Source organism: Microtus oregoni, unplaced genomic scaffold (genome assembly GCF_018167655.1).
Source record: "Microtus oregoni isolate MIOR12 unplaced genomic scaffold, Mior012 000008F_ref0000371, whole genome shotgun sequence".
NCBI lineage: Eukaryota > Metazoa > Chordata > Mammalia > Rodentia > Cricetidae > Microtus > Microtus oregoni.
Window position 1 is genome coordinate 54,837,753 of NW_024543067.1, and position 17,528 is coordinate 54,855,280.

At 34.3% G+C, this 17,528-nt stretch overlaps 1 protein-coding gene across 1 annotated transcript; it reads right to left on the minus strand.

Moving 5' to 3' along the window:
- Positions 1–2,040: 2,040 nt before the first annotated feature.
- LOC121451404 (olfactory receptor 150-like) lies at positions 2,041–3,000 on the minus strand. The gene has a single exon (XM_041656855.1). The coding sequence runs from the start codon at positions 2,995–2,997 to the stop codon at positions 2,041–2,043; it is 957 nt and encodes a 318-aa protein (XP_041512789.1). The 5' UTR covers positions 2,998–3,000.
- Positions 3,001–17,528: the final 14,528 nt, after the last annotated feature.

Genomic DNA, 17,528 nt, shown 5'->3' on the forward strand with positions numbered 1-17,528 from the left:
GCATATCACCATAGAACCTTCATCTGGCGATGGATGCAGATAGAGACAGAGACCCACATTGGAGCAATGGACTGTGCTTAATTCTTTTCTATCATCAAAAGTTGTACATTAGTCTTAAAATATTATATGCAGAAACGATTTGTATTAAAGCAATATTTTATCAATTGAAATCTTAGTATGATTTGATTTCTGCATTTCTTATATGCTACTAAATAGTGTTTTTGGTTCAATCCCACACTACACTGAACCCACACTATAGTGGTGTTAAAAATCCAGAAGAGATTCTGACAGGTACCTCTTAATGAAAAATGCCCAAAGATTTGAAAATAATAAAAATTTTTTAATAATATAAGTCTTTTTTGTATCCTGTCTAAATCTATAATCTATATATTTGAGGACTCGTCCCTCATCTATCTAAGCTGGTGGGATTAGAGGCAAGTACCAGTATACCAAAAAAGCTTTATTTATTTGTCTGTGTATTTGTATGCGTGTAATGTGGTTGTGTGCACATGTGCATGCATGAGTATGTGAAGGGTAAAAACAAACTCTGGTGTTGTTCCTTAGGGTGTCCTTTTTTTTTTTTTTTGACGCAAGGTCTCTAACTAAATTGTAAGTAGCTGAGTAGGCTAGTCTGGGTGTTCAGATTGTTCTAGGAATCTAACTGTCTCTACCTCTGAGTGAAATAATTACAATTGCTAGTTACCACTACTACTGAAAATAGGCTTTTGAGAATCAACTCAATCCTGGTGCTAATGAACAAGAATTTTAGCAAATGATTTTTTTTCCAATCCTATTTTTAAATTACTTTTCTATTTTTAAAAATTTATTTCTTATGTAAACAGTGTTCTACATGCATGTATGCCTGCATGTCAGAGGAGAGTACCACATCTCATTATATGTGGTTGTGAGCCATCATATGGAATTGAAATCAGGACCTCTGTGAGAGACTGCTTATAAACTCTGCTTGCTGGGGTGAATATTTTTGATTCTTTTTGATATAAATATTGAGGAAACCTGAAAAGAGCATACTTTCCTGTGTCCATGTGTGTAACCTTTTGACATCCAATTGGATAAAACCATAGCAAGCACATTTATAATAAAATGGTATTTAATTTTTTTTTCCTTTAAATAACCCCAACACTAACCTAGAGCTTCCAGAACAAGAACATATAGAAGTTTCATGTATTCTTGTCTAACCCCTATTTTTCATTCAAAATTGCTCATGAGTTCATGAGTAAGGCTTATCTTTATTCAGAAAAAAATGCCAATTTTAACTTTCTTCCATGTGAATAAGTAATACAAACAGATGCCACAATGAAAGACTGTAACTTCATAACTTCTGAGTCTGATACTCAGAGAGGTAAGAGAAAAAACAAAACAACATAACTCTACATTAAAAAGAAATATGACTATGGAGTTATAGGAAAACGAGGAGGAGTCATACAGCTCTTTGAAGAATAACGCACTTTGCCTCACAACATATTCCCCATTGCCTTTCTAGTTTAAGATTGTATAAATACATATGTGTGGGAACCTGTCTTCTGTTAGTTAACACTTGCACTAATATAGTGCTGTATAATTTTCAATAATCAAAATTACATCATATTCCTATTTCATAACTTATTTTGTTTAAGTGGCTTCATTTATGAAATTATTCAAAGTATTTTTGAGTCATTTGCTAATTGAACAAGAAGACCTCTACAAATCATTGAGGCCTCAAAGGAAGATTGCAGAAATTTATGTATATCCATCTTATTAAAGTTAAATTTGGTTTGTTTAGGCAGAGCTTGGTTCATATATGATATAATAATCAACCAAAAAAAAAGGTTAGGAAATTTTAGCAGGTGATGTAGGATACTATTGAATAAGCTCTATTATACAAAGGAGTAGCACTTCTCCATGGTATGAAGGTGAGAATCCACTTTTACCTTTGGTACATTTCTTCCAAATACCATGTGCTAAAATCATCTCTGTTCTAATGTTACTAATCCTGTATGTAGGCTATATCTTCCAATGTATTGCAGAAGTTATACTGAATAACTAATAAAAGTCATTCTTTGTTGTGTGGACATTTACCTTTTGTATTAATTTTTTGAGGGCAACTTTGACATCTTTATTTCTCAGGCTGTAGATCATAGGATTCAACATAGGCACAACAATGGTATAAAATACAGATGACAATTTACTTTGTCCCAGGGAGCTCACTGATGGTGGCTGAAGATACATGAATGCTAAAGAACCATAGAAAATAGCAACAGCCAAGATGTGGGAGCTGCAGGTGCTAAAGGCCTTGCGTCTTCCCCCAGTGGATTGAATGTGGAGGATGCTGACAATGATGAAGATGTAAGAACTAAGAATGGTCACAGCTGGTAAAAAAATGTTAAATGAACCAAGGGACCATAATAGTGCTTCATTGATAAAAGTACTAGAGCAAGAGAGCTCTAGTAATGGGAAATAATCACAGAAATAATGCCTTATTATATTAGCCTTACAGAAAAGCAATCTTATCATGAAGCTACCATAAGCTGTGGAACTAAGAAATCCCATACCAAATACCCCAGCAATCATCAACAAACAGACTTGATAAGACATGGTTACATTGTAAAGCAATGGTTTAGAGATAGCTACATAGCGGTCATATGCCATTACAGCCAACATGTAACATTCTGCAACTGCAAAAACACAGAAAAAGTAGAACTGAGCCATGCATTCTGGGTAGGAGATGACATTCTTCTCTGTCACAAAGTTCACCAGCATTTTGGGAGTAATGACAGTCGACTGACAGCAGTCAATAAAGGACAGACTGCTGAGTAAATAATACATGGGTGTGTGAAGCTGAGAACTAAACACAATCAAGATGATCATGCCTAGATTTCCAACAACTGTAACCAAATAGACTCCCAGAAAGATGAAAAAAATGGGCAATTGAAGTTCTGGAATATCTGTTAACCCATCAAGGATGAATTCAGTCAATGAGGATTGATTTACTTGTTCCATTCTCTTCTGGAAACTTGACATGAGAAGAAAATTTTATATAGAAGAAAAATGTGAGTGTCCATTCTCCTATCAATCAGTAAATTTTGAAACAATTCAAATTTTTAGATATCTTCAATCAACTGTCAAACTATTGTTTACCCAAGTAGTCAGAGATTTTGTAGTCCTGGAAAAAAGAGGAACACAAAGAATAATCAATCAGATGGTTGCATACTTGTGATTTTGTCATAAGAACTCTGTGTATATGTACCCATTTCCTACCGACTGCAAACTATTCTAGCACCCCTTATTGAGTGTTTCAAGTATTTGTCATATCTTAGTAATAGCACCTCTTTTTTGGTAGAAAATACTTTATATGTGGTAACTTAAAAACATTATGAAAAGACATAAATAGCAAACTCAATAATAGCAGATAAATAAAAGCATTGGAAAAAATTAATTAATAAATAAGCTTACACATCTATGCTGATTTTCTTAGTTAAAATTTTTCATTTTGTTTGTTATGTCAAATTATAGCTCTCATTATATTTTTACATGAATGTTTTCTACTCTATGGATAATACTGTTTATTTAAGACAAGGGCTCCCAGACTGGCCTTAAATTCACAATCTTTGCCTATTTATTCCCATCTTTCAGGGTAAATTTTTAAACAAAGCTTTAGTCAGTACTTCAAATAATTCATTTTAGCCTTTTCATCTGCTAAAAGTATCCCATGAAACTCCACCTGAATATATCACTTAAGAAATATATCCTTTTATGTCTTAACTACTTTGTTCCCTTGGATTCATTGACTACTTTGTGTTACTGGGTTCCATCATTTGAATATGGAGTTGTTAGCCAGTGAGATCTCAATAACTACTGGAAAAATCACAGGCTCTTATCGATGCTATTGGTCTTTGTAGAGCTCAGTGGAAAGACCTTGTTGCTGAAGGTACCCTGTACTTGGTAACAGAACTTGGAGATATCAGGATATTACTGGCCTGGAAGTGTCATTCTTATTGGCTAGCTTTCACAGTACTGGGCATAATCTCAGACATTACCAGAAGAAAAAAATGCTCAAAAATTTTATCCAGCTTGGCACCTTGTGAGCTTTACAAACATATGGACTGCAAAACAATCTAATTGTTACATTAGTGGCATGAACATATAGGAATATTGAATAATTCTGTGTTCCACAAGATGAAACTCCTATATGACAACATTGTCATACTAAGAACCTCTTGATCTTGATGCCCATGAATGGACTGCATTTGATTATGAATATTTTAGTTTTTTATTTTTTAATTATTTTGTATAGATATTCCATGTGCACAATAACATATTTGCTGCTGTTATATTATCTATTGAGCAAAGCACTATAATCCTACACAAAAATTCTGATTACTTTAATTATTAATACTTGAGTCACATTCTTTCTCATTGAGCTATGATGTAGTTTCTCTTTGCCAAACTACTGTTTGAAGCCTGTTTTATATTACAAAAAGGCATCACCAAAAGCTTTGTATTTGCTAATTTTGCTATGTCAATTATCACCATATTTTTATTTTATTAACATGTGTCCTTATATTAAAGTATATTTTAATTGAATATTGAATATTTTAAAAAGTAAATAAAATAAATTATGAACAAGTTAGCACAAAATAGGTAAAATCAAACTAAAATAACATAGACAGTTCTTATAATCTGAGTCTTTTACACAGTTCTGAAAGAACCTCAAGAAAATTCTGATAAGAGAAGAAATCACCATAGAAATGTTTTAATACTCGACATGGTAAAAAGAGAAAAACAAACCAACGAAAAAACAAACGCACTAAGGCTCAAAGAGATGTGCAGAGGATTCTCATAATCCAATGAAAGGATTTCACATATAAAGTCATAGCTTTTAAGAGACTATTGTAGTACATAAGCAACCTTTGCCTACTTTGGATGACTTAAGAATTGACAGTTAAAATAATTATAGAATAATGTTAAAAAATGTGTGTCTTAAAAAGTAACAATAAGAGAATCTGAAAACTCTGGAGATATGTAACTTTCAGTACAAAACTTTCTTCTTGAATCTCTCTGTATGTAACATTCACATAGTGTATTAGCAAGTATTTTCATTTTATTTATAAATAGTATATTTATTATGATTATTAATTGGGTTTGTTTAAATGGTATGCATGTGCATTCGTGTATGCCACGGCACACATGTGAAGGCAACAGAATAGCTTTGGAAAGTTTCTTTAATCCTTCAACCACGTAGATTCAGAGGACTGAATGCAGGTTATCAGCATTGCTTGCAAGTGCGTTTACCCTCTGAGTCATCTTGTCTGTCCAGTAAGTACTCTAATTTCTAAGAGAATAATGTATGTAGTAACTTTTCAATCAGATGTAAAACTGAATTAATTTAATTTTCTACTTGTTATTCATCAAAATTTAATAAAATAATTTCAATAATATTAAAATTTACCAATGCTAAAATAAAACATGTATATGAAGAGAATAAACCTTGCTGTACTTTTTTTTTTATAGTGTTAGGCTTAGTCCCAAGAGAAAGCTGATTCTCCACAGAGCAGCTCCAATTTTTTTTTGACTTTTCACAAAGTAACATCCACAGTTATAAATAATTTGTTCGTATTCTATTTCAAGATTTATTGAATATTAGCATTATATCAACTTTCCATATTCTAGACTCACCTACAATATTAATCAATTACACCAGTTAAGACAGTGCTATTACCTCGTCTCTCGTCTTTATATTTGGAAGTTATGTTATATTATAGATAGACTAGTCGCTTATACAACCACTAAACATATACAAAATTATATATACAACTCTTAAACTTAGTTAATTATAGAACTTTTACTCCATGCTAAACTAGATGATTATGAATCAATTTGGGAAGCTTGTAGAGATCTGTACTTCATAAAGTATAAGAATAAAATTATACAGTCATAAAAATACAAAATGTTTATGCATTTGTGAGGCATTAAAATAAGTAAAATTAGTCTAAATATATGCTTCCAAGACAGTTTCTAGCATTTTTCCCCATCCATTTTTTGCTTTCCCTTCACTTTCTCTCATTCTCCATTTCCATCTAAATATTTCTGAATTACAAAGGTAATGACAATGTCCTCATGTCATTGCAGAAGTAAAGGTAAAGTTAAATCCACTCTGATTTAAAGAACTCACCACCTAATTCCTGAGTTTTGTATTATTTAGTGGAATTCGACTCCAAATATGTGATGAAATTTGCAGGTAAAATAAAGATGACAGGTAAAGGCAGTAAATTTGTAATTTAAGTAATTAATACTGCATACTGATATTCTTAGGCTCAGTACAAATATGTACCAAACTCATGGTAATAATGTTCAATAAGCAAAAATTTGAGCTAATGAACAATCATAAAATTTGAGAAGACATCACCTCTTTTGAGGTAATGAATATGATGCTATTTATTTTATATTTTCATCTTTCATAACATGTTTTTCCTATATAATTATTCAAATGTCTTTAGATTCAATATGGTTCTCTAAAAATTTCTTTTGCCTACAAAGCACCTATGGTCCCCAGTGATCATCAGAATGAATATTAAATGTAAAATATGTTATATCTAAATTTAGTTGTTTTAAGTTGCATAACCAAAGCTAGTCTAATGGGGCTATGCATTTTGTAATGCAGAAGAAAGGTCTAATCTTGTCATTGAAGTTAATTGCCTGAGTTACCATGATTATAATAGGAATCACAGATTAAGAAGGTTTTATGGAGTCTAACACTATGAAAGTTTTTCTTTTGGAGTTAAACTTGAGCCAAATATTACACATTTCCCTGGGTAAGGTGTACTTCTTGTGGCCAGCATGCCTTCAAAATTAATTCAAAGACAAAAATAACCATGGAAATGTATACAAAGACAAATAAATTTCTTAAAAAAATTTAAGACTTACTGGGATGTATATAAATGATGGGGTAAAATATATCTTAATGTGCAAGATAAATGATTTAATGCAGCTCATATGAAAACACCAAAATATAAATCCTTACTAGATCAAGTAGTCCACACATCATTCTATGATGCATAGGGAAATGAACATCTGGAGCATCATTTATATATAAACAACAATTGAACTTTGACAATAATTTAAATAAGATATGCAATATACATTCCAGTTCAAAGGCATGCAATTACAATATCAGGAAAAATTCAACATGTGCTGAGGAGCTGTGTTAAGTCCTCATTCTCCTGTGGAAAACTTAGTGGTTACCATCAGAAACAATGGCTCCTCTACTTATCTCATCAAGCAATAATTATGACACAAATATCTATGTATTCAAGAATTTGGAAACACTGTTATACATGGATGCATTTCATCTGTCTGATAAAGATAATAATAGATGTCCCCCTAACGAGGTACAATGACAGATCAAAAATGATCCAAAATATATGTTTTCTTACATAATGTGACGATGTCTTTGGACTTTATTATATGTTAAAGACAACAATAGAGAGAGGTTCTATTAGTGTGTGACATCTAAGGTATTTAAGTATGTTAATATTAATTGAAATGAAGAAATAGGAACTTATTCCTGGGCATAAAATGTATTCAGACAGTGATGTCGACAGACTATTCCAATATGCACACCATTTATTTGGCAAATATTTACTTCCCTTAGAGTCTTCATAAATTGAACTGACTAGCCCTCCCTACTGAAAAATATACTCTGTTAATAACTAAATAAATGAATCAAGTTAGTAGTAGAGTACAGATTTTCACAGTGGTACCTCTATACTCATGATCACTCTCTTTTTCTCTAACATTCTCAGCACAAATTATACTTCCCACTCACAAACGCTCTAATACTGTTGTACTCAGTACTGTGCGGAAATCACTGCTGTGGTACCATGGCCCTGTACTTTGCTCAGAACTACATTTGATGTTGATGTAATGACAGGTTAACAACCCTAAGAGTTTCTGGTCTCTAGAGTTGGCAACAGTCTCACCTTTTGCAATCACCTGAGCAGTTTTGCCTCCTATACTCTGAAGGTTCACCTTAGAATTATATACGCCAACACCAAATAAAACGATCATAGAGTCTCCAAGGACTTCGACTCTCAGGGATAAACCCTCGAACGGAAAACAAATGCCATTTCGCAACATGATAATCCTTTACTGTTATCAAAAACAACCTCCATTGGTGGTAAAGATTTACTTAGAGATGCCACCTAAATTAAAACCAATATTTTGATAAATGAAATCTCAATAGAATTGAAGTTTCTGCATATCTTATAACTACTAGTGCTGTCATTTCCAGCACACATAATGAGCTGGTCATATCAGAAGATAGTCTGACATATCTTATTGAGAAGCTCTTAGAGAATTTAAAAGGTTGCTATATTCCAACTCAACAATTTGTATACTTGAGGACTCATGCCTCATGTACCCAAGTAGGTAGGATTATAAGCAGTCAATCAACAATGTATGAGGAATTCTTATTGATTTGTCTGTGTATATCTACGTATGTAAAGAAGTTGCATGTTCATGTGTATGCATGAGTATTTGAAGGGCAAAGGACCAATTTTCGTGTTCCTCAGACTGTCCACATTTTTGGATGCAAGATCTCTTACTGGCCTGGAATTAGTCAAGTAGCTAGTCTGTGTGACTAGCTTGTCCTAGCAGTATACAAATTTCTACCTCCCAGTTTTTTTGGATTTGTCAGTATTCATACCTAGATTTTATAAAAGATTTTTGAGATCTAACTTGAATCCCGTTGCTTGTAATACAAGTACTCAAGCAAATGAATTACTTTTTCTGCCCCTCTTTTTAACTATTGTTTTATATTATTATTTTTTATTGTGGAATTATGTAATTAAATTCATGGCTTCTTGATGATTTAAATATTGTTTTCTAAAAGCAAAATCAGAAAGCAGTGCACTCACTCTGTTATAGACTCTCACAGTTGGTTTCAGCTGACAACTGGACATAAACTTAGGTTCACTTACCGAGAATGAACCTCAGAAGAGCAGACTAACCTCTGGCTTGTGTGTGATTTTTTTCCTTAACATCTAATTGGATAAAACCACAGCAAGAACATTCAGAGTAAAACATGGTATTCTTCCTTTAAATAATACAACACCTGAATTTAGTAAAGATAAGTAAGAACAGTTAATAATTGATGGTCTCATAACTATACTCAATTTTTTATTCAAAATTATTCATAATTTAATGAATGGGACATGATCTTTATTCAGAAAACAATTTTCCAGTTTTATCTTTTTCCCTAATGAATAATGATAAAAATATATGATACAGTGAAAGAAAAAGGTTTGAGTCTGAAACTCAGAATGGTAAGAAAGGAAGATACCATAGCTCTATATTAAAAAGATACATGAGGCAGACCAATGACTCTTTGCAATGAACACTTGAACATAAAGATATATGGACAAAGGGTTTACTACATGACTCAGCGTGTCATAGACTGATATTGATGTATTTAATCCATTTGGTCTTGAGTTTTGTGCACGGTGATAGATATGGATCTATTTTCATTCTTCTACAGATTGAAATCCAGTTATGCCAGCACAATTTTTTGAAGATGCTCTCTTTTTTCCAATGTATACTTTTAGCTCCTTTATCGAAAATCAGGTGTTCATAGGTTTGTGGGTTAAAGTCTGGGTCTTCTATTCGATTCCATTGGTCGACTCCTCTGTTTTTATGCCAATACCAAGCTGTTTTCATTACTGTAGCTCTGTAATAGAGTTTGAAGTCAGGGATGGTAATGCCTCCAGACAATCCTTTATTGTATAAGATTGTTTTGGCTATCCTGGGTTTTTTTGTTTTTCCATATAAAGTTGATTATTGTCTTCTCCAGGCCTGTGAAGAATTTTGATTGGGATTGCATTGAATCTATAGATTGCTTTTGGTAGAATTGCTATTTTTACTATGTTTATCCTCCCAATCCAAGAGCAAGGGATATCCTTCCATTTTCTGGTATCCTCTTCAATTTCGTTCTTCAAAGAATTAAAGTTCTTGTCGAATAGATCTTTCACTTTCTTGGTCAGAGTTACCCCAAGATATTTTATGCTATTTGTGGCTATCGTGAAAGGTGATGCTTCACTGATTTCCCTCTCTGCTTCCTTATCCTAAGTGTATAGGAAGGCAACTAATTTTTTGGAGTTGATATTGTATCCTGCCACATTAGTAAAGGTGTTTATCAGCTATAAGAGTTCTTTGGTAGAGTTTTTGGAGTCGCTTATGTACACTATCATATCATCTGCAAATAACGAATGTTTACCTTCTTCCTTTCCAATACGAATCCCCTAATCCTCTTATGTTGTCTTATTGCTATTGCTAGAACTTCAAGCACTATATTGAAGAGGTACGAAGAGGGTGGACAGCCTTGTCGTGTTCCTGATTTTAGTGGGATGGATTTTAGTTTTTCTCCGTTTAATTTAATGTTAGCTGTCGGCTTGCTGTAGATAGCTCTTATTATATTTAGGAATGACCCTTGTATTCCTAATCTCTCCAGACCTTTATCATAAAAGGGGTGTTCAATTTTGTCAAATGCTTTTTCAGCATCTAATTAGATGATCACATGATTTTTTTCTTTCAGTTTATTTATACGGTGGATTACATTGATAGATTTTCATATGTTGAACCAGCCTTCCAACGCTGGGATGAAGCCTACTTTATCATAATGGATAATTTTTCTAATGTGTTCTTGGAGTCAGTTTGCCAGTATTTTATTGAGAATTTTTGCATCGACGTTCATGAGTGAGATAGGCCTGTAATTCTTTTTCTTGGTTGGGTCTTTGTGTGGTTTTGATATCAGGGTAGCTGTAGCTTCATAAAAGGAATTTGGCAATGACTCTTCTGTTTCTATATTGTGAAATACAAGGAGTGTAGGTATTAGTTCTTCTTGGACGTTCTGGTAGAATTCTGCATTGAAACCATCCTGGGCTTTTTTTTTTTTTTGGAAGGGAGATTTTTGATAACAGTTTCTAATTCTTCGTGACTTACAGGTCTATTTAGATCATTCACCTGGTCCTGGTTTAACTTTGGTATATGGTATTTTATCTAAAAAAATGTCCATTTCTTTTGTATTTTCCAGTTTTATGGCATTCAGGCTTTTGTAGAAAGATCTAATGATTCTCTGAATTTCCTCTGTTATGGGGGGTTATGTCCCCCTTTTCATTTCTGATCTTATTTGTTTGTGTGTTCTCTCTCTGTCGTTTAATTAGTTTAGATAAGGGTTTGTCAATCTTGTTGATTTTCTCCAAGAACCAACTTTTTGTTTCATTGATTCTTTGGAGTGTTTTCTGTGTTTCTATTTTCTTGATTTCAGCCCTCAGTTTGATTATTTCAAGTCTTCTACTCCTGGGCGCGTCGGCATTTTTATTTTCTGGAGCTTTCAGGTGTGTTGTTTAATCCCCAATGAATAATGCTTTCTCCATTTTCTTTAAGTGGGCACTTAGTGCTATGAACTTTCCTCTTAACACTGCTTTCATCATGTCCCATAGGTTTGAGTATGTTGTCTCTTTATTTTCATTAAATTCAAGGAAGACTTTAATTTCTTAATTTCTTCCTTGGCCCAGGTGGGGTTCAGTAGTTGACTGTTCAGTTTCCATGACTATATCGGCTTTCTGGGGGGAGCATTGTTATTGCCTTCTAGCTTTAATCCATGGTGATCTGATAAGACACAGGTGGACACTGATTTTTTTTGTATCTGTGGAGGTTTCCTTTGTTACCGAGTATGTAATCAATTTTCGAGAAGTTTCCATGAGCTGCAGAGAAGAAGGCATATTCTTTCCTATTTGGGTGGAGTGTTCAATAAATGTCTGTTAAGACCATTTGCTTAATTACCTCCAATAATTCTCCTAATTCTCTATTAGGTTTCTGTCTGATTGATCTGTCCATTGGTGAGAGAGGTGTATTGAAGTTTCCTACTACTAGTGTGTGTGGTTTGATGTCTGCCTTAAGTTCTAGTAATATTTCTTTTACATAAGTGGATTCTTTTATATTAGGGGCATAGATATTCAGAATTGAGACTTTATCCTGATGAATTGTTCTTGTTATGAGTATAAAGTGTCCATCTCTGTAGTAATATGAGCGGCAAGGCTGCATCCCCAGCACCCAGGCAGCCTGACTAGCTTATGCTCCGAAATAACAACACATAAACTGTATTCATTTAAACACTGCTTGACCCTTTAGCTGTGGCCCTTACAGGCTAATTCTCACATCCCGATCAACCCATCTCTAATAATCTGTGAGCACCGGGAAAGGTTCAGCATGTCTATCCTGGTGGGTTGCTTCATCACATGTGTCTGCCTGGGAGCTGGGAGCCTAGTGTCTCTCTGAAGTGTCTGCTCCCGAGAGGAGAGCTGTGGAGTCTGAGCTCACTTCTACTTCCTCACAGTGTTCTGTTCTGTTTACTCCTCCCACCTATCTTCTAACCAATGAGGGCCAAGCAGTTTCTTTTTATTTAACCAATGACCTTCTTCCATCATTTCCCCTTTTTCGGTTTAAATAAAAAAAAAAAAAGGTTTAACTTTAACATAGCAAAATTACATATAACAAAACAGTTATCACATAAAAGTTACAATAATCTTTATCATAACTAAGGAAAACTATAACTAACTATTCTTAACTCCATCAAAGACTCCAGAAAGATACAATACTACCTAAGCAAACAAGAAAAAAGCAACTTTTAAAACTCTAGAAATGACAGAGACATCTTGCTGCCTGGACAGTCACCCAAGGTTCCTCTGTACCGTTGGGGCATCCATCTTCAGCCTTCAGGCCCATGGTATCCAGCAGACATTTCCATGAAGCTGGAAAATAAAAAGTCAGTTCAGTCACTATCTGTTGTGTCCTGCAGAATGTCTCGCAGACTCTTTCATGAATCAGGAACCCCGAAAGATCATCTCACCTTAGGCAAGTTATTACTACAAATGGCTCCTGACGTGATGGAGTAAACCCACTTAAAAAACCTGAGAAGGCTTAAAAATAAGGGAGAGAGGGTTTAACACAGATTTTTGCTGTTTGTTGGTGGCGTGCTGTAGAGAGATTTCCTGATTCGGCAACAGTAGCAGAAAAAACTCTGTGTCATTTTAAAGCGCGACTTCCTGGGGCTGTGCCACCATTGCGATCTCTGTCTGGCTCCTGCGGGAGACAGAGCTTTTGAATAGAGCATTTGGAGTAAAGTGCTATGATTTGTTTGATGGCAACTAGACTCGCTGTGTTCTCGGGTCTGCTCTGCTTGTTAGAGGCAAGCAAGCACTCTCATCTAAGAGAGGCTTCCTGACTCAGCTTTAGCTGCAAAGCTTGCAGCTCTTTTAAGAGGTCCTGCCACGAAACACTGCATGTGTCTGCCTCATTTTTATTCTTAATTTTATTGAGCTATACATTTTTTTTCTGCTCACCTTCCTTCTCCCTTCTCCTTTTCCATTCTTCCATGTAACTCAGGCTCCCAGTTTACTCAGGTGATCTTCTCTTTTTCTACTTCCCTTGTAGATTAGATCCATATATGTCTCTCTTAGTTTCCTCATTGTTGTCCCAGGTTCTCTGGGATTGTGAACTGTAGACTGATTTTCTTTGTTTTATATCTAAAAGCAACTTAGGAATGGATACATATAATATTTGCCTTTCTGGGACTGGGGTACCTCACTCAATATGATGTTTTCTAGATCCATCCATTTTCCCTCAAATTTCAAGATATCATTAGTTTTTATGCTGTATAGTACTCCATTGTGTAAATGTTCCACATTTTCCTTATTCATTGTTCAGACAAGAGGCATTTAGCTTGTTACCAGTTGCTGGTCTTGACAAACAATGCTGCTATGAACATAATTGAGCACATGTCTTCATGGTATGATTGAACATCCTTTGAGTATATGCCAAAAAGTTATATTGCTTGGTTATGAGAAAGGTTGTTTTCTAGTTGTCAGAGATATTGCCAAACTGTTAGCCAAAGGGAAAATGATTTTGGCCTCCCTACAGAAATGCAGGACTATTCCCTTTACTCCATAACCTCTCCAGTATAAGTTGTCAACATGTTTTTGATCTTGGCCATTCTTACAGGTGCAATATAGAATATCACAGTATTTTGATTTGTATTTGTCTGATGCTTAAGGATGTTGAGCATTTCTTCAGGTGTCTCTCACCTATTGTAGATTCCTCACTTGAGAGTGCTTTTTTTTTTAGGTCTGGACTTCATTTTTCTTATGGATCATTTATTCTTTTGATGATAAATTTATTTTTGTGTTCTTTGTATATTTTGGAGATCAGTCCTCTGTCTGATGTAGGGTTGGTGAAGAATTTTTCCATTTTATAGGCTGCCCTTTTGTCTTGTTTACCATGTCCTTTGCTTTACAGAAGATTTTCAGTTTTATATGGTTCCACTTAATTGTTTCTCTCACTGTCTGTGGTAGTAAGATTATATTTAGGAGTATTCTCCTGTGCCAGTGCTTGCAAGTATACTTCTCACTTTCTCTTCTGTGACATTCAGTGTCATTGCCTTTATGTTGAGGTCTTTGATCCATTTGGACTTGTGTTTTAGGCATAATATTAGATATGGATCAATTTTCAATCTTCTACATGTTAATATCCAATTATACCAGCACCATTTGTTAAATATGCTATCATTTTATATTTTATATTTTTTGCTTCTTTGTCAAAATTCATGTGCTTATAGGTGTGTACATTAATATCTGGGTCTTTGATTTGGTTCCATTGGTTCTCTTGTCTGTGTTTATGCTAATACCAGGCTTTTTTCAGTACTGTAGTTCTGTAGAAGTGTTTGAAGTAAGGGACTGTTATTTTTCAAGAAGTTCTTTTGTTGTACAATCTTTGGGCTATCCTGGCTTCTATGCTTTTCCATATGAAGGTAAGTACCGTTCTTTCAAGGTCTGTGAAGAATTTTGCTGGAAGTTTGATGGGCATTGCATAAATCTGTAGATTGCCTTTTGGTAAGATTGGCATTTTTACTGTGTTAATTCTACCTACCCAAAAACATGGCAGAGCTTTCATTTTCTAGTGTCTTCTTCAATTTCTTTCTTCAAAGATTTTTAATTCCTGAAGTACTGTTCTTCTACCTGTTTGGTTCTAGTTACTCCAAGATATTTTATGCTATTTGTGACTATTGTAGAGGGTGATATTTCTCTGATTTCTGTTTCAGCCCATTTATCATCTCTGTAAAGGAGGGCAACTGATTTTTTAAGTTAATCTTGTATCCTGCTGCATATCTGTAAGTTTTTATGAGTTGTAGAAGTTCCTTGGTGGAATTTGGGGGACACTTATGTAAACTATCATATCATCAGCAAATAGTGAAAGTTTCACTTCTTCTTTTCTGATTCGTATCCACTTGACCTCCTTTTGTAGTCTTATTATTCTAGCTATGTCCTCAAGAACTATATTGAATAGATAAAGCGAAAGTGGGAAACCATGCCTTGTTCCTGATTTTAGTGGCATCGCTGTCATGTTTTCTTCACTTAGTTTTTTTTTTTTTGCTTCACTTAGTTTTATGTCAGTGGTATTAGTAATAATTTATACCTGGAGTTATTAATCCCTATTTGTATACTATGTCGTCCTACAAATTGCAGAAGTTATTCCCTAGTGCTAATGAAAACTATTTTATGTTGAGTGAAAGCACATTTTTTACGTTAGATTTTTTAGAGGAAGTTTGACAAGTCCTAACTTGATTATTTTGTGAGACTAGATCATGTCAGCCAGCAATCTTGATATTGTTCTGCATGTAGAATAGAGAGGAAACTGCAACAGAGGTGTTCTAAAATATTGGATCTTCTAGGCCATCCACTGCTTTCAGAGACTTTTCAGGGTGTCTTCCTTGAACAAACCTGCTGTTTCCAACCAAGAATGAATGCACAGCTTCTCATCTCCTGTAAAAAAGCAAAAACTCTTTTCCAAGACATGTGTTGTGTTAGGAGTAGTGGGCTACTTTCCTGGCACCCAGCTGCCTGCAAGGCTAGCTTATATCCCGAAATAATTACAAGGAAACTGTATTCCTTTAAACACTGCCTGGCCCATTAGTTTCAACCTCTTATTGGCTAGCTTTTACATATCCATCTAAATCATCATTTTGTCAGGTGGGTTCTGTTTGCTATAGGAAAGCAGAGGCATGATTCACTTGTAAGAGGCTGTCTGACATGGCATTAGTGTCAAATGTCTCACAACTCTTTTAAGACACCCAGGTACCAAACATTAAATATTGTCATAAAGCCATCACAACCAACACATGACATTCTGCAAAAGTAAAAGCACAGAAGTAGTAGACATGAGCTATGCATTCTGGGTAGAGGATGAAATTTTTCTCTTTCACAAAGTTATCCAACATTTTGGGAGTAATGACAGGGGACTCACAGCAGTCAATAAAGGACAGACTGATGAATAAATAATACATGGGTGTGTGAAGCTAAGAGCTAAACAGAATCAAGATGATCATGCCCAGGTTTCTGATCATCATAATAACATAGATTGCTAGGAAGATAAGGATCAGTTGGAACTGGAGCTCTGGAGCCCCTACTTATTTCAAAAAATTTGGAAGCCTAAAATGATGAGTTGTAGAAAGAGCCATTTCATAGTATTTAATACAACTTTTACCTATGATTTAACAGTGATTATTGATTTTTCCAGTTGTTCACAAATTCAGACTTCTCTGAAACATGAGATTTTATGTTCCAATAACATCTTATGTATTGATCATAATACTTTCTCCATTGAACCAAAAATGTTTTTTGTTTTACTATATAAATAGTATCCTCCAGGAAAAACTTTCCATTTAAGATAATGATGAGGACAATTATTTATCTCATCACTTTATTTCTGTTTCTAGAAATTTAGGTGGGCAATCATAAAGCTAAATTGATTTAAAGGTACCATATTAGAAAGAAAAAACTAAAACCATCCTTATATATGAAGAAATATAATAAATATTATGGAGTCTATAGAACATTCACAATATGTTAATAATATCAATTAGAAGAAAAATAAAAGCAACTTAAAGATTACAAGATTTTTACAAAAGCTCGATTGAATTTTCACAAATTTTACATCATCAATGGAAGCTTTCCTTTTCTGTGGGTCTGTGGTTTAACTAAAAATCAGGTTTGATAATCACATTAGTATTATTTGTTTAATCCTTAATTGCTTTTGCTATCTAGGATCCTTTGGTCTTCCATATGGATTTTAAGATTGTCTTTGTATTTCTGTGTAAATGTCATGAGGATTGGTACTGCAATGAATCTGTAAATGGAGCTTGGTGAATTTGTATATGGCTTCTGGTAGTTAAAATGAGCTTTAGCAGTTTACTACCATTTGTTAAATCTGCTTTCTTTTTTCCATTTTATATTTTTGCTTCATTGTAAAAAATCAGGTGTTTGTGTGAATTGAGACCAGGTCTTTGATATGAATGCAATGATCCTCCTGTCTGTCTTTATGCCAATGCCAGGCTGTTTTCAGTACTTTAGTTCTGTCATCTGAGGTTTCTGTCCCACCAAGTCCCCCAGCTGTTTAGTCCCCAAAATCACACAGAGGTCTAC